This window comes from Cupressus sempervirens, chromosome 7 (assembly GCF_028749045.1).
Source record: "Cupressus sempervirens isolate cs-2001-9-10 chromosome 7, ASM2874904v1, whole genome shotgun sequence".
Classification (NCBI taxonomy): Eukaryota; Viridiplantae; Streptophyta; class Pinopsida; order Cupressales; family Cupressaceae; genus Cupressus; species Cupressus sempervirens.
Window position 1 is genome coordinate 610,483,691 of NC_143124.1, and position 24,618 is coordinate 610,508,308.

General features: G+C 34.1%; 2 protein-coding genes and 1 non-coding gene across 3 annotated transcripts; all 3 read left to right on the top strand.

Annotated features, from left to right (window-relative positions):
* Positions 1-13,781: 13,781 nt before the first annotated feature.
* Positions 13,782-13,862, top strand: LOC149548200 (small nucleolar RNA SNORD24). The gene has a single exon (XR_016354600.1). It is a non-coding gene; the product is annotated as a small nucleolar RNA SNORD24 (small nucleolar RNA).
* A 5,390-nt stretch (positions 13,863-19,252) lies between these two features.
* Positions 19,253-20,758, top strand: LOC149548201 (uncharacterized). Its single transcript, XM_089794838.1, has 3 exons — positions 19,253-19,767; positions 19,851-20,076; positions 20,174-20,758. Exons 1-3 carry the CDS (start codon positions 19,255-19,257, stop codon positions 20,626-20,628), a joined length of 1,194 nt encoding a protein of 397 aa, XP_089650964.1. The 5' UTR covers positions 19,253-19,254; the 3' UTR covers positions 20,629-20,758.
* Positions 20,759-21,566: 808 nt separating this feature from the next.
* On the top strand, positions 21,567-22,600 carry LOC149548202 (uncharacterized). The gene is made up of 2 exons (XM_089794236.1): positions 21,567-21,914; positions 22,010-22,600. The coding sequence occupies exons 1-2, from the start codon at positions 21,567-21,569 to the stop codon at positions 22,598-22,600; spliced, it is 939 nt and encodes a 312-aa protein (XP_089650362.1).
* Positions 22,601-24,618: the final 2,018 nt, after the last annotated feature.

Here is a 24,618-nt window from a genome sequence, read left to right on the forward strand (position 1 = left end):
CACCCTATTAGAAGTAACCTTGTTAGAGGCTTTTATCTTGACAATATGTTAGGATTAACCACAAGGAGTTATCTAAGAAATAGAACTTCATTATTTCTTGGAGAAACATTTTTCAATTCACCATCTTCATCTCTTCACATACATTCATCTACCATCTTGATCACACAATCCTTGTCAATCACATATCCTCTCACTGATACTTACAAAATAACGATATGCTATAGAAATAGACTTCTCAATATTAGGTCAAATAAAAAACTTAACCAAAGGTGTTACACTTGAAATCAACCATAGCTTGACCAAAATAATTTCACCCTAATTCCTCTTCATCTAGTATGACACAATCAACCACTTGAATCATACATCAATCTAATTGAAAACATCTAACCTTTTCCCTTTTTCTAATGAGCATACACACTTCCAAGAAATTTCATCACAACTACCAATGTATAACCAATTTATAAAAACTTATTGATTCCACATCATTGCCACATCATCAACCAACTCACCATTGCAAAAGATCTATAAAAAAAATGGCCTACATGCTACATATTCAAGATCAAACATAAACATTCAACCTATTCTTAATTTTCCATACTAAATTATCTTTAATCAATCCCAAACATGTCTTCCTATAAATCAAATAAAAAATAACTTTTACCATGATCCAAAAAAATTATAAACATTGTAAATCCTAGATTTTATCACTTGAAACAACACAAATTTGATAAACCTACAATCATATTATTCATTTTTTTCCATAAACTGACCAACCCGATTTAAAATGTCTTTCTTGAATTAACCATAACTAAATATTGATGTGTAGTACATGAAATTATATATACAAAAAATACAAAAATATGAGTCTTGCATACCAATCATGCACTCTATCTCATCATACACATCAATTGCACACTTGATTTGACATTAGAAAAAGTAAGTAACTTAGCTTTTCGGTAAATAACTTATAGCCAACAATCAAATTTACATCAATGGAAATACAATAGTTGATTCAATCACCATAAAACATGTTATTCAAAACATCCACATCAATTATGTCAACAATCTCCCCCTTTGGAATTGATGGTAATGCCAAATAACAATATCAACACCAAGATAATGATAAAACAATATCAAGATCACCAACCATCACCAATACCAAAAGCATTGAACAACCAAAAAATGGTACAACAAATCACTCCCCCTAAGCTAATCCAATCTTTGAATTACACTTCTCACACTTCTCCCCTTGGGAATGTGATTTGATTTTATTTTCCCTTTTAAAAAAAATATAGTACTTCTCTCTAATGATATTTCTTGTTTTCCTCCCACTTTGACAACAATATTTTGAATCTCCAATAAACTTTATGATTAAAAAACTAGCTAACAAATCAACCAATTGCTTACTCCCTCTGAGTAGTCCTCATTACATCAACCCATTTAAACATAAACATTATGTCTAATAGATTGAGTAATTACATCTCAATTTTGGTGTGAGCTTAACTCTCAAATACTCAAAAGTATCCTTAGGTAGCAACTCAATGAATATGTATGCAACTTGTTCCTTTTATGTCACATAGCCCATCCTTACTTCCTTCTCTTGTATTCTTTCCCTTGGAACATTATTCTTAATTTCTACATGCTTTGTCTTGGGACATTGTTATGGATTCTTTGATATGTTAATAGCACTTGTATTATCACAATACATAGTAACAAATATAGTTACCTTCTCATTTATACATTCCAAGACTTGCTTGATCCAAATTGCATATAAATAATTACTTGAGGCAACTACATACTCAGCTTCATCTATTGACTAATATATATATATAATATTTTGTCTTACCAATCCAAGAAATAAGTATTCCTCCTAGAAAGGAAGCTCAACCACTTGTGCTCTTCTTATCTTCAAGAAAAAATCACCATAGTCAGAATACCAAAGACTATACTTAATTATTCCTTTGAGGTATCTGAATATCCTCTTCACTACCACCATATGTGCTTTCGTTGGATTTGACTAAAATCTTGCAACTATCCCAAATTCATGAGCAATATCACATGTACTATCAACAATGAAATTTTCAAATCACGGAACTATAAAAAGTCTCATTGGCTGAACTTGAAGTATCATCCTTAGAAAAATTGAAACTTACTACTAGTTTTAAATCGTCTATGCCAAAAGTCTTCAACACTTCCTTCACATATTTGGAGTGACAAATAAAAATTACATATTTCATTTGCATTACATATAACGTAATAAATAATTTAATTTCACCAGTCATTGACATTTCAAATTCTTTTTTCATCTATTTAGAAAAATCTATATTCATTTTATCATCACCTCCAAAGGTAATACCATTCACAAATACTTTGACAATCAACAATCTATCATCTTCCAATTTCAAATACATTGATATCTTCATTTACCCTTTTGAAAAAAATCTTTACTAAGTATGAGTGTAAATTTTCATACCATGCTTTCAAAGCTTACTTCAAGCCATACAAAGCTTTCTTTAATTTGTAAACCATGTCTTCATTTTCTAATAAAGAAAACTCATCTAGTTGCTCAATGTATACCTCTTCTTCCAACACACCATTAAAAAGGAAGATTTGGCATCCATCTAGATAACTTTAAACTTCTTATAACTAGCATATGCAAGCAACATTCTAACACCTTCAACTCTATCCACTAGTGCAAAAAGTCTCCCCAAAATTCATATCTTCCTCTTGAGCACATCCTTTGCACACCAATCTTTCTTTGTTTCTGACAACTTTACCATCCTCATTGAATTTTTTCCTAAAGACCCACTTTGTACCAATCAATTTTTTTTCTCTAGTTTGGGAACCAACCAAAGTCCAAGTATTAGTCTTGTCAATTTGATCAAGTTCCTCTTCCATTGTATTGACTCAACCATCACTTTTTAAAACTTCATTCATAGTGCTAGGCTCAACATAAAAAATCAAATAGATACTTTCTCTATGATTTGTAGTCCATTAAAATACATATACAACAACTGCAAACATCTATGAGTCTCACATAATGATTGCACACTCTAAATCATCTGACAAATCAACTAGATGCTTGATTTGTCACCAACACAATAAATAGCTTAACTTTCCAATAAATAGTTCATAACCAACAATCAAGTTGACATCAATGACAACACAGTAAATGATTCAATCACCATCAAACATGTGCTTCAAGGCATCTACATTAGTCATACTGACACTTTCTACCATATTTTTGAGATTTGACTAGGAAGTTCTTAGTGATTTGATCTTGCAGAGATCTTAGTGACTACTATTTTACAATTAGACACCTCATGATGAGGTAGAGTGTCTTGTGCTATGCCTCTTTTGGAATTAATTATGGCTAGATGTATTTTTTATAGCATGTACTATGTTCCTTGTTGGAGGACTTGGTGAGAGATTATTAAGTCTCTTGTTGTATGTAGTATTCTTTTAGTAGGAGTGACGTTGGGTACTAAGGAATTAGGTATAATTTGACCTAACTTGTAGCAATGTTGGATCAATAATTTTTTATTTGGATTTATTTTTTATCTCCCATTTGGTGCCCTTCTTTGGTTGGATTTGTGGGCTTCCAAAAGTGAGCCTAGTGTTTGGGGGGATGATGTAGTGCCTCTCTTATTTCTTTATGAATGACATCCTAGTAGACATGCCTTTGAATTTCATGCTTGTATTATGTGATTATATTGGACCCAAGTGAGATTTGTACCTTTGGAGTGACCTAATTTATGTCATTGCATCAACAAGTTGTTTATGCTTTATACCTAACTATGAGAACTATTGTTTTGTGACTAGTGGTATGCTTGGTTTATGATGCCTTGACTCTTGATGTGTATTTATTCCTATGCAATTAGTTGAGCTAATATTGTGATGTGGTGACTATTCTCATGTTATATATTTATTTTAGCATTGTGACATGCACACAACTTAGTTACTCTTGTAATTCACTCCAAGACTAATGATGTGATTGCTCTTGGTTTCTAGCTTGTTTGGACATGTGATTTGATGCTTTCAATGAGGTATGTGTCACTGGTTGCCTAAAACTTGATTGTATCATGATGTTGTTTCATGAGTACCCATGTGATTTGATATGGTGTTTACACTATGATGCATTTGATTACTGCACTTTATTCTAATTCTTGCAATACTTTTGGTTTATATGTTATTTTATGTTGTTATTAGTATTTTGACGAGATTTGCATTATGATGTTGTATGGTGTTATTTGTTTAATTATGTTTGAGACAGTGGTTGTTAAATTAGGATGATTTTATGATGTATTTTGACATATATGTTGGGTATTTTAGTTGCTTACTTTCATGGGTATATGCTCAAAATAGTTGCAAAATAATTTATTTATATGGTTTTGTTTTAAATGGAATATTAATGTAATTTTTGTGTACTTCTTTACCACACCACTACTACAAATTTTTCCCTTGGTGTTGGTACGAAGTGAGCCAAAGTCATAGTCGCTTGCTAGATCCATATGATATCTCATTCCCCTTCAATAAGATTGTCTTTTTTTGTATGAGATTTGACTATTTATATATATTGAGCATCTTCACTTGATGCTTGTATGTTTTAATGAACAAATATAAAGTACATTTATCTGGTTGTAAGAATTGAGTGTGTACTTATGTCCTCGATAGTGGCACTAGAAAATAGCGTGTAACGCCCCACCAAGGGATCCAAAAGAATTAACCTAAAGTTTTACTAAGTTTGCCAAGCATTTTTTTTTTTAAAACAAGAAACTATAACATGCACTTCAAACACATAGTAGCGGAAGCAATAACATACAATCAACTAAGACATACATAACAGGTTACATTCCTTAAGGATCCCAAGATGATGAGTCACATTTAAATTAATCTAATAATAAGTCTAACAATTACCACATCCACATGAAAGAATAATTATAAAGTCTAAAGTCCATAATATACATTTGTTTTGAATGCCTCTTGGCAAATTAGTTCAAAATGCTCAATCATCCACTATACATGTTACAGGGTATGAAAGGCTTAAAAGAATTTACATATGAAGAAATATAAATACAACATCCTCTTCGGATCCATGATACAAAGTGCACTAAAATAAATGAAACCATATACCATACATGATACATCCATCCATCATAAAAGATATAAACATCCAACATGAAATACAACTATCCATCATGAAACATAACTAACTAAGTGTGTGGTTCCTCCCAACCATCAATAGCATCATTAAACCATTGTGGGCCCTAGCCGTCCCCCACACATAACATCCCAAGTCATCGATAAGATCGTTGGTACTATAGTAATAGGGACATCACTACTAAACATACTACAACATAATCATAAGGAAATCTAACATGCTAATCATCAATATAAGTAAATGCATCAGTAAATGACATCATCTAAATATGATAAATAAACATACCAAGAAGCTCTAGCCACAGTGACTACGGACATATCTCAATGGTAAAAGTGAAAAGCACTACCACCCGACTGCGTGGAACCTAAATGGCCCACTTCCACCATACTGAGGAGATAGTCTCAAGTCCCTAACAGGATATTAAACCACATAACACAAGTACTCTCTAAATCTAGGAAATCCTAAAAGTAATCTAACTCAAGGGTTCTAAGACAGATCAACATCTAAATCCTAGAGGTACACAAGACACATAGGAAACCTACTATGTAAGTGGGAAAGTGTAATCGCAAAAGTCACATAGAAGTTACCCTGGCAGTTAGCTTAGGACTCCAGGGTCCCTAGTGATCCCTGGGGCCACTAGTATCCTCTCGTACTAATGAGGTATACTATGAAATGCAAGGTCATAACCAAGCATTCTCTCTACTCCCATCCTAGTCTGTACTAGCACTTGAGGCATGGGTGAGAACATACAATTATCTTATTAGGTTCATTTTACTCTCATTTAGTGTAAATGTTATCACTTATTAAAAAAAACCAACTTATAATGAGTCATCCCCAAAGCCTCTTAGGGCCTTGTTTCCCATTGCAAGCCACTTCTTGACACTACACATAGATAACCTACCCTAGGCTCATGAAATCACAAATCAAAAAATCACCTCATCCCTATACAAGTGGCTAGAAAGCATCAAAAGATTAGCCATAATAATCACATCCATTCTCCATGAGCAATTGAAAAGCATCAAATGATAATCATAATAATCACAACAATTCTCTATCAGCAATTGAAGGCATCAATGATAAATCACAATATCCAATGGTTCTCCAATGAGCAACTGAAAAATATCCCAAAATAAATCACAATACTCATCGAAGACTCCAAAATGGTCAAGTCAAAACATGTCACAACATGACATCATGAAGAACAAATCACTCAAAACACCTCAGTCCTCTCAAAGCGACTGGAAAGAAAATCAAATATAACTGATCGAGACTCATAAATGGTTAAGTCAGGTATCTCATATACATACACCTCAGCTTCACACAAGGAAACTGGAAAGCAGTAACAATAAGTAAATACATCCATCATAGAGCATACTATCACATTACCATGGTTGGGTTAAAAGAATCGAGACCAAAACATCATAACATCACAATCACATAACCCTGAGCCTCTGGTAACAACCTAAGACTGGTCAAGCTAGGACAACCCGGAAACCCCAAAACATAGATATAGAAAACATAATAATCTCACATATTGGTTGTTTTGAAAGCACATAGCTTTGAGTTAAACAATAAGGTTTTAGTTTCCATTTGATGTATAGTTTAAGCAGATGAAATTCATAGTTTACCATTTTGAATTAACCCATTCTTAGTTAGAATTCACCCTTATTGATTTCAAGTCAATTTCCTAACAATAACCCAAGGGTAATCATTTATTTAAGTTATTAAAACAATACCTATTGATTTCCAAATATAATGATCTATAATTTCATTAAAGTTGACTTTATAATAATTAAATAAATTTTTAGAGCTTAATCGATCGCCTTTCATTATTGATTACTCTTAATTAAATCACATTTAATTAAATTAATTAATAATTATATAAAATATTCATATTGCTGCACAATTTACGGTTCTAAATTTATTTTAATAATAATTTAATTAAGTATTCTAATTAAATATTATCAAAATTACAATAATCAGTTTTGCTCCCCCAAAGTATTTTAATAACAAATAATTAAAACTTTAACGTAATTATCAATAACTTCTTTAATAACTTATTCTTAATTTATTTAATAAAATAAGTATTATTTTATTAATAAGAATATCGACATTAATAACCATTTAATTAACCTTCTTTTAGATTTATTTATCCTATATATAAAATATATTTAAACTCATTAATATGTATTAATAAAATTTATTACTTCCTCGATCGTCATATTAATTATTAAACATTAATAATTAATAATGATACTAATAACTTCATTCACAAATTAATTTAATGATTAAAACTGCTTAATTAACATTATTATATACCAATAAAAAATAATATTAAAATATTAAATAAATATAATTTAATAAACTACATATTATAAATTATAATAAATTAATTATAAAATTTACATATTAAAAAAATGTTATAAAAAAAAGAAAGGCGTATTGTTTAAAGGCTTGTCGGCCTTATTAAAATGACAGTTGTCATGGCAACTTAGCTGTCGTAGCAGCCCTGTTGTCGCATATAGCATACTGCTGTTGCGTACAGCAGTGCTGCTACGCGCCGCTGCTATCATGTGTAGCATGGTGGGTAGGGGGGTTGGTGGCCCCGCCCACCAAAACTTATAATATTTTTTCTTTATATAAGTTAAATCGAACTTCTGCCCCCTCGCCTTTTATTATTAATAATATATATTTTTTAATTATATATATATATATAATATCTGCAATATTAGTCTGATAGGATAATTATGTTTAACCATTCAAATTTCGAATTCAAAATTTCCATTTTCAAAATCAAACCCTTCCCAGATTAAAATTCTAATTTCTTTCTACATATGGGCGAGGTTTTCAAATTGATCTATTCTTTTCTTACAATCATATTATACAGATGAAATACACTAAAATATCATAGATTCAAAACGAGAGAGCGATAGGTTCATGCAAGGAAATCTAGAGATCGATTAAAACAATCACGAAGAAGACAAAATTATCTAAATAATCTTAATTTTAACTAGGTGCATAAAATTCAAGAACCTACCTGGTTCTGATGCTAAGATTGCAACCACCCAAAAGATTTGTGAGAGAATTCACTCCTTTCCAAGATCTTCTCTCCAAAAAATTTCCCAAAATTTCCCTTCCAGAATTTTCTCTCCAAATTTTTGTCCATATTCCTCTCTCTCCAAATATGAACCCTCTAATTGTGATAAAGAGTTCTCTCCTTGAATCAGGGCACCAATTGTGCATTCACCTGGGAGAACTCCATGCTCACAAGACTTGAACTCAATATTAACTTTTATTAATCTTACTTTTAGCTTGCATTAATCTTTTTCACTTTTAATTTTATTTTCGAAACTTAATTGATAAAATATTTATTAACTTAAATAATAATAATATTTAGCATTTATTTAAAAATGAACTCTAAATATATTATTATCAAATTGAATAAATATTATCATGTTTTAAAATTATTCTTATAAATTTTATCTTCAAATTTAATTCTTTTTATTTAATTAATTTCTCAATTAATTAAATATTAAAATATCATAATAATTTTCCATTAAATTAAATCATTAATTTAATCTTTTAATTAGACTTAATTAATAGTAAATCCAAAGACTCAGAAAACAACATATGAAAACCCATCATAGAAGAACACATACAAAATCAAACTAAAGGGTTACAATCATGAATTAACATCATTCGACACATTTAGAGGGTACTCGACTCATATACTTGTCCTAATTATCAATTAGGACAAATGGCTTAAGGGGTTTGGATTTGGACTTAAGAATTTATCTCCCCTCTCTTACCATTGAGATAATGTGATAAGGTACGCTCATCCTAGCGATTCAGGGAAGTCAATACCAGGTACCTGCAACCTACATAAAATTCATGCATGTACAAACACAATATTCTAAGCTAAATAGGCAATGGTAGGAAGTGGTGGATTGTGTAGATCCCAACTAGCAGGTGACTACGACTCCCTTCCTTAACCATATTAGAAACACCATCCATAAAAAAAAAAACACACGCACACACACACACACACACCATACACATGTAGTATGGGGTAAGTATCCATAAGAAAACACATGTGAGAATAAACCATCTAACTAATCATCATTAATAACTGAAGACACTGAATAATCATCATATATACATGAAATATAGAGTACCAAGTAATCTCATCATATAATAAATTGAATGTAAAACAATATCTCATAATCTCAAAAAAATACTACTAATCATCAAACATAAAATTGGCCTAAAAGAGTATGACAATAATAACAGAAATGTGAACTAGGGGCAAGCACTACATAGTGACTTTGGTCTTGCATACCAAGCTAATGTCATCCTTGTATGGAAGACCTATCTATGTTATATTATTAATCCTCTGGTTCATGTTGCTAAATTCATACTTCATGATGCATTTGTGATTTGACCCATGAGCGTGTCTATGCATTTAGAGCTCTACAGTTGTCATGGAACATTTTTAATTAAATGTTGATTTTAACATAATTAGGAGATTTTTCATACTTTTTTATTGACTAACTAAATTATTGTAATTGGACTCCAATTAATTGGAACCAATTTGTTTTATTGGAAAAAGATTAAAATAAATTATTTAAAATATTTATAAATTATATTTTGAAAGTCACTTGAAAACTGCTTTACATTTTCTAACATATATGGACTTCTCACTTTTTCTTTGTGAGAATTTGAATTTTGTCCCAAAAACCTCTTGGACAAAATCCAAGATTTTCTTATTGTGTATGATCTACTTGTCGGATTTTAATGTTGGGCACCACAATGGAATTGTGTTGCATTTTCTCCCCTTCACCAAAGATATTTGATTCGATGATGTCCTTGTTATTTTCTTCCCTTTCATGGATTTTACCATTTGTAACGGGTAGGGCAATTTAGATCTCTTAATTTACTTCATCTTTTCAATTGGAGTAAATTGAAATAAGATCATGGGCCGAGAATCAATATTCCCCCATGTTTTGTTTGATTCCTCCACCTGGTTGGGTGGTTGTGAGCATTTTTTGGTTTTGACTAGTAGTTTTTGATGTTTTAGTATAGATATGTTGTGGGACTTCTGTGAAATGCTAAGATCCATAATTTTATTTGAAAAATGTGATGTTGGGTAGATTTACACATATGGGTTTTAATTTCATCAAATCATTTGATATGTGATTATTGGGTTTTTTCTTCATCACACCATTTTATGTGTCACCCAAAACCTATCAATCACTATGTTTGACCTAATTCAAAATTTGAAATCAGTATTCTGTTCTACAAAGAGTAGGATCGTAGAGTCAAAATGGTTAGAGAATATTTTGGGTATTTTTATATCTCAATCCAAAAGTGCCCTTTTATCGCTAAATGTTGATTATTCTATCTTCTTGGATTTTGCCAAAAGTTGATATTTCAATGTTTTTAAGCCCCTCACATAATATTTGGGGACGTGAATTGTATCTTGGAATATAGGGATGTTTGTATTTTGTGTATATATATTGGACCACCTTAGGATTCACGCTCTTGGTGATGAGGTCAATAGAGTGTGCTTGTGCATAACCTTCTTATCTTGGGTTTTTGGGCTCGTATGCTTTCTTTGGGTTTTTCCATGCATTTTTTGATGCGTGTGCTTGAGATCTAATCCTCGATCATAGTTGAGTTGTACCTTCTTCATTGGATCTTGAAATACTAGAACTCTCATCATGTGACCAACTGAGTGCTTATCATATTTTTATGGTAGCTTAACTTTGAGCCTTTGGTGCTATCTTGGTTATTTTATTTTCCCTTGTGTGAGTGCACTCCATGCTTGAGGTAGAGCTTGCATGTGATATGTGGATGGAAGGTGTTTAATATTGCATCCAGACATGTAAATGAGTCATCATCCTTTGCTAAGATCTTCGTGACCTATACTCTCAACCTGAGACTAAGTAAGTCCCATGTTTGTTTTTGGTTTATGGATTTTTCCTCATTAAATTATTGTGTGTTTCTTTATGTGCTTTGTGCCTCATTGTAGAATGAGATGAGCCTAATATTTATGTAGTTTTATGGAGCGGCTCCTTTTATGGATCCCAATCCATAAGTGGTTGGTACAAGCCACTCGAAGGATTAATAAAGAAAAAACTTAAGAAATTAATTTGGGATGTAAAAATGTTATAAAAAGAAAAGAGAATTAATATGGCTACCTTGCTCCCTAAGGGTGTTTCTTAGAGATAAATTCTATCTATTTTTCTAAGGGCTTTGACTTGAGATACATACCAATATCAGTCCATTTATAGACGTTGTCGTGAGACTTAATATTACTTGGGCTATTGTGAGCCAAGTAATGACCCCCAATAGAGTCCTTGCACTATAGCCTTGTTAGTACTAAGTAGTACCTTGATCTATACTATGAAGATGTATTTTTATGGTTATACTTGGATATTGGCTTACATGTCAAGTATTCTCCATGTTCCATGTATTGTGCGACAATTATATCATCCTCGAGTCATGCATTTGATTGGTGTGTGTATTATCCACTCCTTGCTTTTGTGTATGCCTTATGTCTTTGGTTGAGTTCCTATCTCCACAAGAACAAAGGGGTGGGCCTATAGGTACCATGTAGTTGGGAGGCATTCGTAGCTATACCATTTTGACAGAATAGTTTACAGAGACAAACTTCTTCCTTGGATATTGAATTCTCACTCCACCTTGTTGCAATAGTATATGCATTTAGATCTATTAGATATTTTTATGGCCCGTTTTATTAGTCGATAGGCTACTTACCAGGGGATCCTTTGCTGGGAAGTGTCCTGTTCATGTCAGAAAACTGAGTTCGCCGTTCAACTTGGGATCTGACACTGAGGTGCTTGCAAAGGCTTCATTATCCGACACGGCCTCCGCGGCAGCAGAGGAGGTTTGAGCAGTTGAGGTTTTTACTACTGCCTTCGTGGTAACAAAAGGCCAATTGACATGAGCTACTTAACATCCAGAATCAACGGCTAGGAGTAGGCAATGACGTATAATTATCTTCACCACCTCTTGAGTTACCAACATGGGGTAAGTCAGAAATCGACTGCCATCAACTAGTATAAACACCCCAAACGTGGTTGTTGCCACCAAGGATTGCTCTTCAACAAAATTCGAACGGTTACGGTCATGCTCATCAGTGTTACTTAATTTCCACCATGAATTGGCTAGACATCGGAGGAAGGAGACAACGGTGGGCTCGGCTCCTACTTTGCATATCAAGTGATTTCCCGCTTCTTGATAGTGCTTGCCTTTCTTGTCTTATATTTTAGCGTTAAAAAGATTTCACATTTTTCCTTCAAAATCTTTTTTCTGCATCATGCCTATTCCTCTGAGAAGCCCTAGGAACAAAATCCAATTGACAAGGGGCCGAACCAGTCAGTGGCAGTTTCATTATGGCTTTAGAAAGCCCGTCCTTTATACTGCTGTCAAACTGCTTGCATACCATCTCCATATTCTCACATATAGTTTGCAAGTTCGTATTTTTTCCCCATTTCTTTAAGGTGCTCCGTCATTAATTGGCATTGTTTTGTTCATTTCTTTAATTTCATATTGTGTTCGTGTATGTGCTCACTCAGGTCAAAACACCGAATGGAATGCATTTAATAAGAAATATTTAATAAGGAGCTTTTGTTGGCCCATCACCTTGCCTAGAGAATGGTCATGGAATATTGTTTTGACTTTCCCTGAGCCAGGTTTCAGCTCTCTAGAGAATGTAGCTTTGGACCGATTTCTTGGAATATTGTCTTTCTAGCAGAAGGCATGCGTTTGGCGGTCATTGGACTGAGTTAATGAATTTTCGGTGGCTTTTATGAAGTCACTATTTGTCAAAAACTTTGAAGGTCATGTTCTCTGCAGCAAGAGATCCAGAGAATCGCTCATTGTTGGGAAAAGTTGCAAGCAAAATTTGTGTTGTGTAGGCTATTTCTGACCTGGACCTTTCTTGTGCTAAATGGTTGGGAGTTTATGGCCTTTGCGGCATTCATTAGAGTGGCTAGAAAATTATGTGGGTCCAATCTTACATTATCGTCATTTTACCATTTTTTGGCACAATTGTCTTGTCATTTGGAGCTTAAGAGCTGGGCACGCTCCCTCTATATTATACTCAAAAAAATATTCATAAAGTGGGGCACGCTCCCTGTATTCAACAGTTAAAATATAACATCTAGCCTGGTGACTATCGGGATATCCATTAGCCTTCTCGATCAATACAACTACCATATTAATGCCAGGGGCAAGGTTACTACACGTTTTCTAATTGGAACTAATGCATACGGGCTTTGTGGTTTTCCTGAAAGATCGATTCCGCATTTTGTTTGGGCATCTACCATCCTAATTGGAACTAATGTATATGGGCTTTGTGGTTTGCCTAAATTGACCAATTCTGCCTTTTGTTTGTGCATCTACCATCCTATGTTTGTGGGAAGTTTGTTTTTGCTTTGTGGTGCCTGAATGACTGATACCACATTTTGTTTGTGCATTTCGCCTCCTATGTTTGTGGGAAGTTTGTTTCTGCTATTTTGCTATTTTTTCCAATATAATTTGCTGCGTAGGATTTTTCAGCTGCAATTTATGTGGATTATTAGAGACTCAAAGAGACCAATGGTGTGAGACAATATTTGCTACTCTTCATGCTTTCGGCATCTGATGATAGCTAACCACCAAGATCTCTGAGGTCCTTTCAAGTGCAATTATATTATTTTTTTTCCTGTGGATTTATAGAACTCATTTTCCACTAAGCATTGCTCTTTGTAAATACTATTATCTTGTTTATATATTTACAATTTTGTTATTTGTATTTTCACTTATGCATGCACCTGTTCGTTAATGTACAGCATTTGGATCACTTGTTTGAATTTCTGTAGACTTCGGTTCAATGGTATTTTCCTCATTGTTGATGGGTTATGTGTCTCCTACCTCCACTTCTCTCCAACAGAGGGTGGTTAATGTACAGCATTTGGATCACTTGTTTGAATTTGTGTAGATTTCGGTTCAATGGTATTTTCCTCATTGTTGATGGGTTATGTGTCTCCTACCTCCACTTCTCTCCAACAGAGGGTGGTCATATTAGCTTAACTAGCTCTACACTTTAAAGCTTTGTTACCTTGGCAACTTGTTTGGAGAGCTTCATGGGCATTTCAGTTGTAAAGACCAAGGCCATGTGAATTTGAATATGATTCATGGGTGTATGGTCTGAGTTGATCGATTCATGGGCAGACGTATGGTCTGAGTTGACCAGTTGTGGAGAATTTGTACTCTTGAAAAGAGGTCACAAGTTTAAATTCCTTGGATATAAGGTAATTTAATTCTGACTGAAAAATAATAGAAATACATACCCACTACATCCTCTTCAACACAAAGAATGGAAGCCAACTCACCTGTTCAAGTTGGCAAGTAGTCCTGTTGGTTCCCAAAACCACAGATTGGAATCCTACGAGCCTTGCCTGCTCGATGCTGGGATATCCAACTAGTTAAGGCCAACTTGACGGAACTGAACAACAAGGTCTGAGTTCCCTGCACTTCCGGCTCTGCAAAACTGAGGCAGGTGTACCTAATCCTGGACAATAGCCTTATATCAAAGACGCTTAAAGCAGATTAATTAGAACACGAATATAATAAACATTTTCCAAATGGCAAGAAATATAAGAAAACTTTAAACTTGCAATTTATAAACTGAGAACAAAAGCTAATGATTGAAATAATATTTTAAATAAAGTATAAATGTAGATTAATGCAACGGACGAATACTTTTATTCATCAAAGGCAAGAAGTAAGACATTTGCCAACATATGGATTATAAATTAAGAGCAAAAGACCAGTGCTTAATTAGATGGACAATAGAGTCAAAATTATTAGTTGAAACATACAATTTTATAAAGTTCAATATATTAAACTATAAGGGCCCGTTTGGTTGCTGGAATAGCACACGAATTGGCATTGAAAATTAGAATACGATTTATATTCCCTGTTTGGTTGGCAGAATTGGAATGCAGAATAGGATTACGAATTCCCAAAATAGCCCAAAACGAGCTTTTGTCAAATCTCAAAAATACTTGTAATTGGATTTGCCCTTCCCATTCTCAATCTCAATTAATCGTATTTGACAATCTGTCGGGTCCGTGTTCGACGAGTGATATTTTTGGGGTTAGGTTGAACTCCCGCTCATTCTGTTGTTTGTTGTTTGTGAAGAATGTTGTGTTTCTGCTCATTCTGCTATGAGGAAAGCTACGTTTCCACTCATTTTGCTGTGAAGAAAGCTCGTTCTGCTGTTTGCGAAGAAAGCCCATTCTTCTGTTTGTGAAGAAAGCTCCGTTTGTTTACTAAGGAAAGCTTTAGGGTTGAAGGTGCTAAGGTGAGCTCTTCTGCTACTTTTTCCCCCTTTCTGCCCTTTTGTCTCTGTCGTGCTATTTTTTTATCAGAAATTGGTGTTCTACACGTCTGTGGTTTAAGCTGAATGATGAACTTTGAGAGATCAAAGACTAGCCCTTCTTATGCAAAGAAAACAAATTGTTTGATTTCAGGTCCCCACCAAGAAAGATAAGACTTTCTGCTAAAAAAATGTATTTGCTAGTAACTCGACGCTGTTGCATGCTTTATTTGTATTTCGCCCACTACACATATTTCCTAGATCGTATTGGGACTTAATGCTTTAATCTTTCCCACTAAAAGTTTGCCTGAACTTTATTTTCCCTCTAAATGCCCTAGCAATAGTGATTACAGAACCACAGATGAAGAGAGCTCAGTCAACGAACTCTGGAACAAACCTTGGAACTTAAACTGGTAGATCTGCCCTACCATTCGCCAGGGGGAATGATGTGATCCTTAATCTCGCATGTGTGTGATTGCTAGTGGTCCATGGAGAATAGAAGCCCAACCGGCAGGCACGTTCGTAGTGGACCGGTGAAGCGAGAGGCAGGGGCACTAACTACTCATTCCTCTGCATGCGCATGCAGGGCGATATGACTCAGCAAGCAGACCTTGAACGAAGATCTGACTTCTTCCCCAACCCACCCTCTGCGGCTGCCCACAATGGCAATAGGGGACCCATCCTTCCATAGATATATTCCCTCTCCGAATGGTAGTCGGTGAGCCGCCCCTCTATGGTTCTATTCGGGCCGAGCCGGAGGGTTGGAAGCGTAAAGCTGGCATAGCCTGACTGATATTGCTGCCCGGGTGAGTTACGCAAGAGAGAGAATTCCCTACTGTATCTTCTATGTAGATGCCGCCAACTTTCTTTCTATAGTTGGGTTGCCTGCTATGTGGGGATGAACTAACTTGCATGGGTCTGAAAAGAATATTGCACAATATGCTCTATATCAATGTACTATGTGAAAATGGCATTTATAAGAAGAGAAACAATGATGTGGGAAAAGCCCAACAGTCTGTAGTAAAAATTGCAAATTGCCCAACATGTAATAGTACTTCAAAGTATGATATCATGTTAAGACTTAGTGAGTCATTCCAAGAACTTACAACTGAATATGAGTCGGATTCAACAAATCTGTGGCAAAGAATTGCAGATTTGGCTGAGTATGCTAAGAAAAACAGAGTATAGGTAAGATATTATAGTTTTTTAAACTGCCAAGTTTTCACTTTAGTTTTTCACCAAGTCCAAGTCAAAAAGAAGCTTCTTGAGTTTTCACTGGGCCTGAGCCTCAACACTTGGAATGAGATGGTCAACAACAACACAATCTGACATTTAATCACATATTATGGTTTGCAAAATCTAGTAAAACATCTCTGGATTAGATCATTAAGTAAATGAACTACAACAAGCTGAACTAGTTGTGGTTATTGACCACTAATGCCTATTGTTCTATGTTGATAACAAATCAACCCATACCTAAATTGAAGATATCAATCATGCAAATTAATCTTGGCTGTGGGGAAATAATAAGAATGTCACCTATTCACAACAATTTGGCTCATTCAAGTAATGGATAAAAGGGGCTGAAATAATAGCTATACCTGGCCACATAGATTGTATCTGCGTATATTACAGTCACATATTATGCATATATATGTTGCTGTGCAGTCAATTTGGTTACTCAAAAACCATGCAAGTACATATACAAATAGCGTGTATATACATTAGGCCAGCCTTATCCCGAGTTTAGAGATGCTATAGATTTTCTATATCTTGCATGTAATATTTATGTTTACCCATATAGCATGATATATTCGCTTTCTAAAACCGCCCACACAACCCAACCCAACAGGTCACATAGAGAAACTTTCTGTGAGCATACCACTCCAACCTTTGTGTTTGCTTAGCTTTGAATGCCAATTTGCGTTCAGTCAATTATTACTACACCAACCATTTCCACAGCACCATTTATGCTGATTGCATGAAAAGTAAAAATTTATTACGTACAAAATCAATGACAAACTAGAAGAGTAGATCCATACCTACAATCTAGATTATTTTGTCCTTTTTCCTGGTTCCATTCATCATTTCTCTACATATTTTTTGTGATTTATGCTCTACATTTTGTTAAGAAGTGTCCTCTCTTAAATGGGTATTTTGGGATGATAACGTGTAGAACAATAAATATATGATCAAGTTTTGGTGAGCCCATTTTTGTTTGACTTGTTTTTGCTTTTTTGAAACTGACATGTGCTGAATTTTTTATTTCTGCAGTTGTATATCTATGTTTATGTTCAGGAATTTCTACTTTGTCAAGTTAGAGATATATCTGAGATAGTACTAATTAGAAATATTCATATCATGTGAAACATATTTCATCTTAACTTCAGTTTTTAAATCATTCTGAGGGTTGTTTGACATATTGAGGGTATCTATTGTGTTAAATTAATCATTGTTATTTGTTATTTAAGAAATGAACGTTCAATAGTTGTCATGAAAATGCCACATTTACACATCAATTAGAAATATATAATGATGATTTTTAAAGGCTTTCGAGTTGGATATGTTAGAATTTATCTCTACCTAATAAATTCTCTTCTTTGAGTCTCTAATAGTTATTTAAAAAATGGTATGACTTCTTGAAGTTGTAAACAAGTTATATTGATGCTCCCACATGTATAGTACTTTGCATTAATACCATTGATAGGGACATTGATAGTAGAAATGGCTATTAACATTCTTCAACATTGACTTCCGTTTGAAGATTGTCTCTTCCAAGTACTCATAATGATGGGATTGAGATTGACCCATCCTTATTGATGGGTGTCCTTGAGTTTCTTGTTTGCATCATCATCTTAATAGGTTAATAACAATGGAGCTCTAAGTAGTGTTAATTGGACCTAGATGCAAATATTAAACACTCTTATCTGTGCACTGAAATAGTTCCTTGGCTTGAGGTTAATGACTATGCTTTTTGGATTTGCTAAGAATCTACTTGGATTAAATCAAGAGTTTTTTGGGCTCTTAGTTGGGATTTGACACATAATTCATCATCACGTCAGGATGTCTGCATTGTTGTATGTTGTTCATACCTAATGTGTAATCTTCATCCCTTTAGGTTTTGATTAATGCTGTAGTCCTAACTCTAACAAACGTAGCTGTGCTTTTATTTCTTTTGTACAGATCTTAGCCTCTTATGCTATTATTAAATTGTTCCACCCAAGTCTTGCTTATCTCAATTAGACCTCTTTTTGCAATCTTGTGTGTTGTGCATAAATGATACCTCTTTGTTCCAATGTGGATAAATGATACCTGCATACATTTCATATAGAACTACATCAGTCAACTTCTTTGCAAAAATTGAACAAAGAATGGTAAATAGGTAAAAGTTTAATCTAATAGTAATTGCACAAATTTTATGTCCAGCAAAGACCTAAGATAAGAAAGAAAAGGAACAAATCAATTTTAACACATCTACCTCAACATTTTTTGCCCAAAATTAGTTGCCACATGAAGAGCTGAAGCAATTATTTTTTGTAATATTTAATGACAGTAAATATGACTCATTTCCATGTTGCTTCCATATGATTTTCCATGTTATGTCCATGTTGTTAGTAATCACTCGTCAATATCAAATACTATTTGTGGAGATTGCAAAAAAAGAATCTAATAGTAACTCCATTATGTGGTTGTAGGTTATTCGATGGATCTTATTGATGATATTGAGGTTCATGGAGCCATAGTTAGGAAGATCAAGATCATGCGAATACTTGCTGTTTTGCTTGCCACATTAGCAGTATACATAGTAGCATCTTCACAAGAGGCTAGAAGACATAGGCGTAAGCGAAGAAGAGCTACATGTCCTTTTTATAAGCATATCATCCATTCCAATAACACAGATTGCCATGACCAAATACGAATGAGTAGAGTAGCCTTCTTTCGGTTGGCCAATATTCTAAGGCAAAAAGGGAGCATTCAAGATACGAAAAACATAACATTGGAAGAACAATTAGTGATGTTCCTCCACACCCTTGGGCACAATCTAAGGAATCGAAAGATTGGCCATAACTTTTCTCACTCGGGAGAGACAGTGAGTCGACACTTCCACAAGGTCCTAAAGGCTATCTTAGGGCTTCATAGAGATTATGTTTTACCACCTGTTGCAACTACACCTCCAGAAATAGCTGGGAAGGACCGTTTTGATCCGTATTTCAAGGTAAATATCCTAGTGGAATGTATTTCATTGCTAGAGAGTTATGATTATTAATTTATATTAGAAATTAATATTGCTTGCTATAGGATTGTATTGGTGCAATTGACGGAACCCATATGCCAGTTACTGTCGATGTGGACATTCAAGCAAAATATCGTGATAGAAAAGGCAATTTGTCACAAAATGTCTTGGGTGTCTGTTCATTCGACCATAAGTTTCAATACATTCTTGCTGGTTGGGAAGGTTCTGCAGCAGATAGTCGAGTGCTTGCTTCAGCTCTGTCTAGAGCAGATCCACTTGTGGTTCCTCCTGGTATATTAATTCATATTTGATATAATTAGCTTGTCATTATATTAATTCAAAATCTTTATGTTGTATTTTGACTATATCTTTATTTCCATTTGTGTAGGCAAATTCTATTTAGTTGATGCTGGGTATCCAAATGTACCAGGATTTCTTGCCCCTTATCGGTGTACACGCTACCACCTAAAAGAGTTTTGTAGAGCAAACCCGATCAGCACTCCCCAAGAGTTATTTAACCACCGACACTCCTCTCTTAGGAATGTGATAGAGCGGACATTTGGTATATTTAAGCAACGTTTTCCTATATTGAAGCATGCAACATCCTATAGCTTATTTACCCAAACAAAGATTGTTTTGGCATGTGGCATACTACACAACTTCATAACCATAGAGGACGGTCTTCCATCCGAAGTGGATATTGAAGAGGATGACGATCGTGTTGGGATAAATGTGCCAATTCTTGAGACTTATGGAATGAATCAACGAGATAGAGATGATTGGGGGAAATTTCGAGATGAAATAGCCCAAAGGATGTGGGAAGACTACGACTCTCGAGCTTAGTTGTATTGCAAAACATTAACATTTATTTGCACTTTTTAGTATTTTGTTCATGGATCATAACCTATTCATGATTGTTTTGTATCATTCAATGCTATTGGAATCTTGAAACTAGTCTGTTATGACATGTTTACTGGAATCTTGAAACTAGTCTATTATAAACTAGTCTGTTATGACACATTTGTTGGAATCTTGAAACTAGTTTGTTATGACTCCTTTTTCTTCTGATGTATGACTCTAGGTTTATTTTCAGATTTCTCAGCTTTGTAATTTATCTGATACTTAATTCTCACTGCTGAAATATTCATTGCCTTATTTCCACGGTATTTTTTTGATACTTAAATCTTTTCATACTTTATTATATGTATTTATTTGTTATGATCATTTACTACTTAATTTGAAAGGCTGCCTGTGTTTTTTCCTATGTCTGATCTATGACTGTTGCAAAAGTATACTACATGTCTGATCTTTAGATTTAACTTGAATGTATTGTTTATCACCTAAGTTTGTCTACTCAACAACCCTTGTACCATTGGCCCCTTTCTCACGGTTCTTTTCTAAGACTGAATTCCTTATATCTGCATATTCTCGACTTGATAAAGCATCTTCATCAAAAACATGCTTTGAAAAATCCATGTTGCTGGCAAGTCTCCTTACTATTCTTTGTTGCTGGAGTTGCTGCTGTAATTAACTTGTTTACTAATTTTTTTGTGTTTAAGCTAACTTGCAAGTGTAGCACGGTGGCTGTATTATTACTAGATAACCCTTTTATACTACTGACATATCATAGCGTAGTATTGTATAATCATTTTGTTATGTCAACCATTATATTCGATGTGATTGTTGGTAAAAGAGTTATGTTAGATATTGATTGGTTTTTGGAAGTTCTACAGCTACCCATTGATAGTTGTAAAATGTCAATCACCAATCTTTTAACAAGAATGGATGAGGAGGTACATGTGACTGCGATCGCTACTTCAGCTAAAAATGCCAAAGTAGTGTGGGCAAGAGAGATGGAACGAAAATTTCTTGATTTTCTTTTTGAGCAGATTCAATTAGGAAGAAAAGGTGATGGGGGCTTTAAGAAAGAAGCTTGGACAGCAATACAAAAGAAATTCAATGAAGATATGCATATGAATCTTGGAAAGGACAACTTTAAAAACAAGTTAAAGACATGGAAACAAGGTTTCAGAATTATGAAAGAGCTACGGAACATGAGTGGTTTCGCTTGGAACGAGACGACTCAATGTGTCGATGCCGAGGATAGTGTGTGGGACGAGTTGCTGAAGGTAATGTTTTGTAGATAATATTTTAATATCAGTAAATTATCTCTCAATCAATTGTAATGAAAGACATCTAATTCTTTAATTTTTCCATCATGTAGAGGAGTTGCTTCAAAAATGCTAGAGTGTACAAGAGGCAACCGTTCTTCTACTTCAATGAGTTAGCAATCATTTTTGGGAACGACATAGCTGAAGGAAATGCAGCAGCAACAGCTATTGAGACCGAAGAAGAGGGGCAACTATTTGAAGAGGCTGTTGATCTTGATGATGATGGGGGCTTCAATACGCCTATGGATGGGGGCTTTAATACTAATGAGTTTGAAGAAGAGAACCTTCAATCAAACAATTCTACTACATCCGTAAGACCAAATCCTTCTACGCCAACAGCAAGGAGGCAAAAGAGGAAGAAGCCAAGCATGGCTAATTGTTTGGATGTCATATGCGAGAGCATCCAAAATATAGATCGAGGCATGACTAAAGGTCATAGTATAAATGTTGATAAAAGAGAAGAGAAGAATGATATGTCAAGTGCATATGCTGCCCTTAAGGCCATGCCCAAAATTACTCAAGAGACCATGATTGTAGCATATGACTTTTTTACATCTGAACCTACAAAAGCCTGGGCATTCGTAGGGATGACTGAAGAGGAGAGGGAAGCTTACATTAGATATAAGTTCGGAGGAGCTCTATAATATATTACAATCTTTATGAACTTAAAAATATTTTTGAGACTATTCGTGAATTTAATATCTTTTTGAAGCCATATGTGTAATCCTGATAGCTTATATTTTATACATTACTTGCAATAGTTGTTTCTATGTTTACGGATATAATGATATTGTTGAGTGGTTCAAACTTGTGAAGATCTATATTCTCAATCTTTTCTCTGTTTGCTTCAGCTTCAGTAGCACTGTTTTACTAATAAGTAATGCTTGAATTATGTTTTATGGATTACTCGTACAAGTTGTTTGTATTCCCCAAGTTGTGATGTATTGCTGTATGCAGTGCTGTTATGTATAAAATAACTTATATTGTTGTTGTATGCATTGTTTTATTCAGCAATCTGCATTGCTGTTATGCACAAAATAACTCATATTGTTGCTGTATGCACTTCTCTATTCAGCTGTATGCACATTTTCTATTTAGCTGTATGCACTTAAATTTGTATTCATGGTGAATACTTGAAGCTGTACTTCCACATTAAACACTCAAAAATATGAAATTTAGGTCCAAATACTACAAGATGCTGCTACGTACTTGTCCAGCTATTACCTGTGATGTAGTGATGATAAAACACTCTTTAGCCACATGGCAAAGCACTCCCACATGCTTGTCAACCAGCAAAAAAGGCAATAGCAAATAAAGTAGTGCAGAAAGAAACTTCTTCTCTTGTTTATGTTGAGTTTAGGGCGTGTTAGTAAGTTGTGGGTTGTATCCAGATACATCCTAGCATATTAGGATGTATCAAATATGTTTCTATGATGAACTGTTGCCTGTACATGACACTTTGGATATGATACATCGTAACATGAGTATGGGATATGATTGCAATGAAGCCAAAGTTGTAATATTACATAATCCTTTATTACATTTGTCATCAAATTGAGCTCAAATAGGTTGGTACAATACTAAAAACTCTAGAGCTGTTGGAATCTCATTTAGGATATTAAAGGTTCAGTTCTATCTTTTATGAATGTAATCAATTTTATTGTTTTGGGATATAGCCTCTCTTATTATGTTGCTTAATTGTGTATGAGTTGGGAAAAGTTACATATCTACTCATTTCAATTGTATAACTTTATATTGATTATTGATAGTCATAGGCAGATTGTGAGTTGTGATTACAAATGTAAATGTGCATGTCTTCACTGTCTATAGATTAGGATTATAAATCTGAGTTCATAGGTTCTTTATACATTCATAAAACTACAAATTTGCTCCTTTTTATTTTAGAACATTGTAAGTTTAAATGAGCATGCCATGGATATTATTTTAGAAAACGAATAATCATGTGTCAAAAGTTGTAAGTCACAAGGTATTTGCAACGCTAGCAAGATTGGACTGAGAAGTCACAACATAATCCATTGAATACAAATTTCAAAATATATTTTACACTTTTGTAGTAATTTCTCATTATGTTTGTTCATTATTTATATAGGTCGATGGATTTGACAGCTTCTTCAATGTGTCGATGTAGTGTTGGACCTGTAGCAATGAAAATGTCACATACAGAGAAAAATCCCGGGCGTAAGTTTTTGTGTTGTCCAAATAAAAGAAATGGCTGCAATTTCTTTGAGTGGGTCAAAGATGACTCATCTACATCAACCACATCAAAATCTACACAAGAAGAAAGGAAAGATTGCAAGTTGTGCATTGTGCGGGAGACATCTGCTAGGGAGATTGGTTCCATGGCGAAAGCCGAAATCACATTTCAACGTAGACTTAATTCTATTCTAATATTTATAAACACACTATTGGTGATGGTGATTGTAATTTTACTAATGAAATGACCATTTTGTTGTAAAGAACTTATGATCATGGAGACTAAATCTTTTACAAACTTATGAAATGAGCAAATATTACTAATTTGACGAGTATATTATTGTGTATAACATTTTTTGTGTTTATATCTATTCATTTAAAAAATGTTAAAAAAAAATAATTTTACCGAACTTATGAAATGAGTAAATTTTACTAATTTGACAAGTAT

Bases quoted from the DNA above. Each gene is read 5' to 3' on its own strand.
- LOC149548201 (XM_089794838.1), top strand. From the start codon at position 19,255: ATGGATCTTATTGATGATATTGAGGTTCATGGAGCCATAGTTAGGAAG. The intron at 19,768-19,850 runs GTAAATATCCTA...TGCTTGCTATAG, and splicing joins GTTTTGATCCGTATTTCAAG to GATTGTATTGGTGCAATTGA. The intron at 20,077-20,173 runs GTATATTAATTC...CCATTTGTGTAG, and splicing joins TCCACTTGTGGTTCCTCCTG to GCAAATTCTATTTAGTTGAT.
- LOC149548202 (XM_089794236.1), top strand. From the start codon at position 21,567: ATGGATGAGGAGGTACATGTGACTGCGATCGCTACTTCAGCTAAAAAT. The intron at 21,915-22,009 runs GTAATGTTTTGT...TCCATCATGTAG, and splicing joins TGTGGGACGAGTTGCTGAAG to AGGAGTTGCTTCAAAAATGC.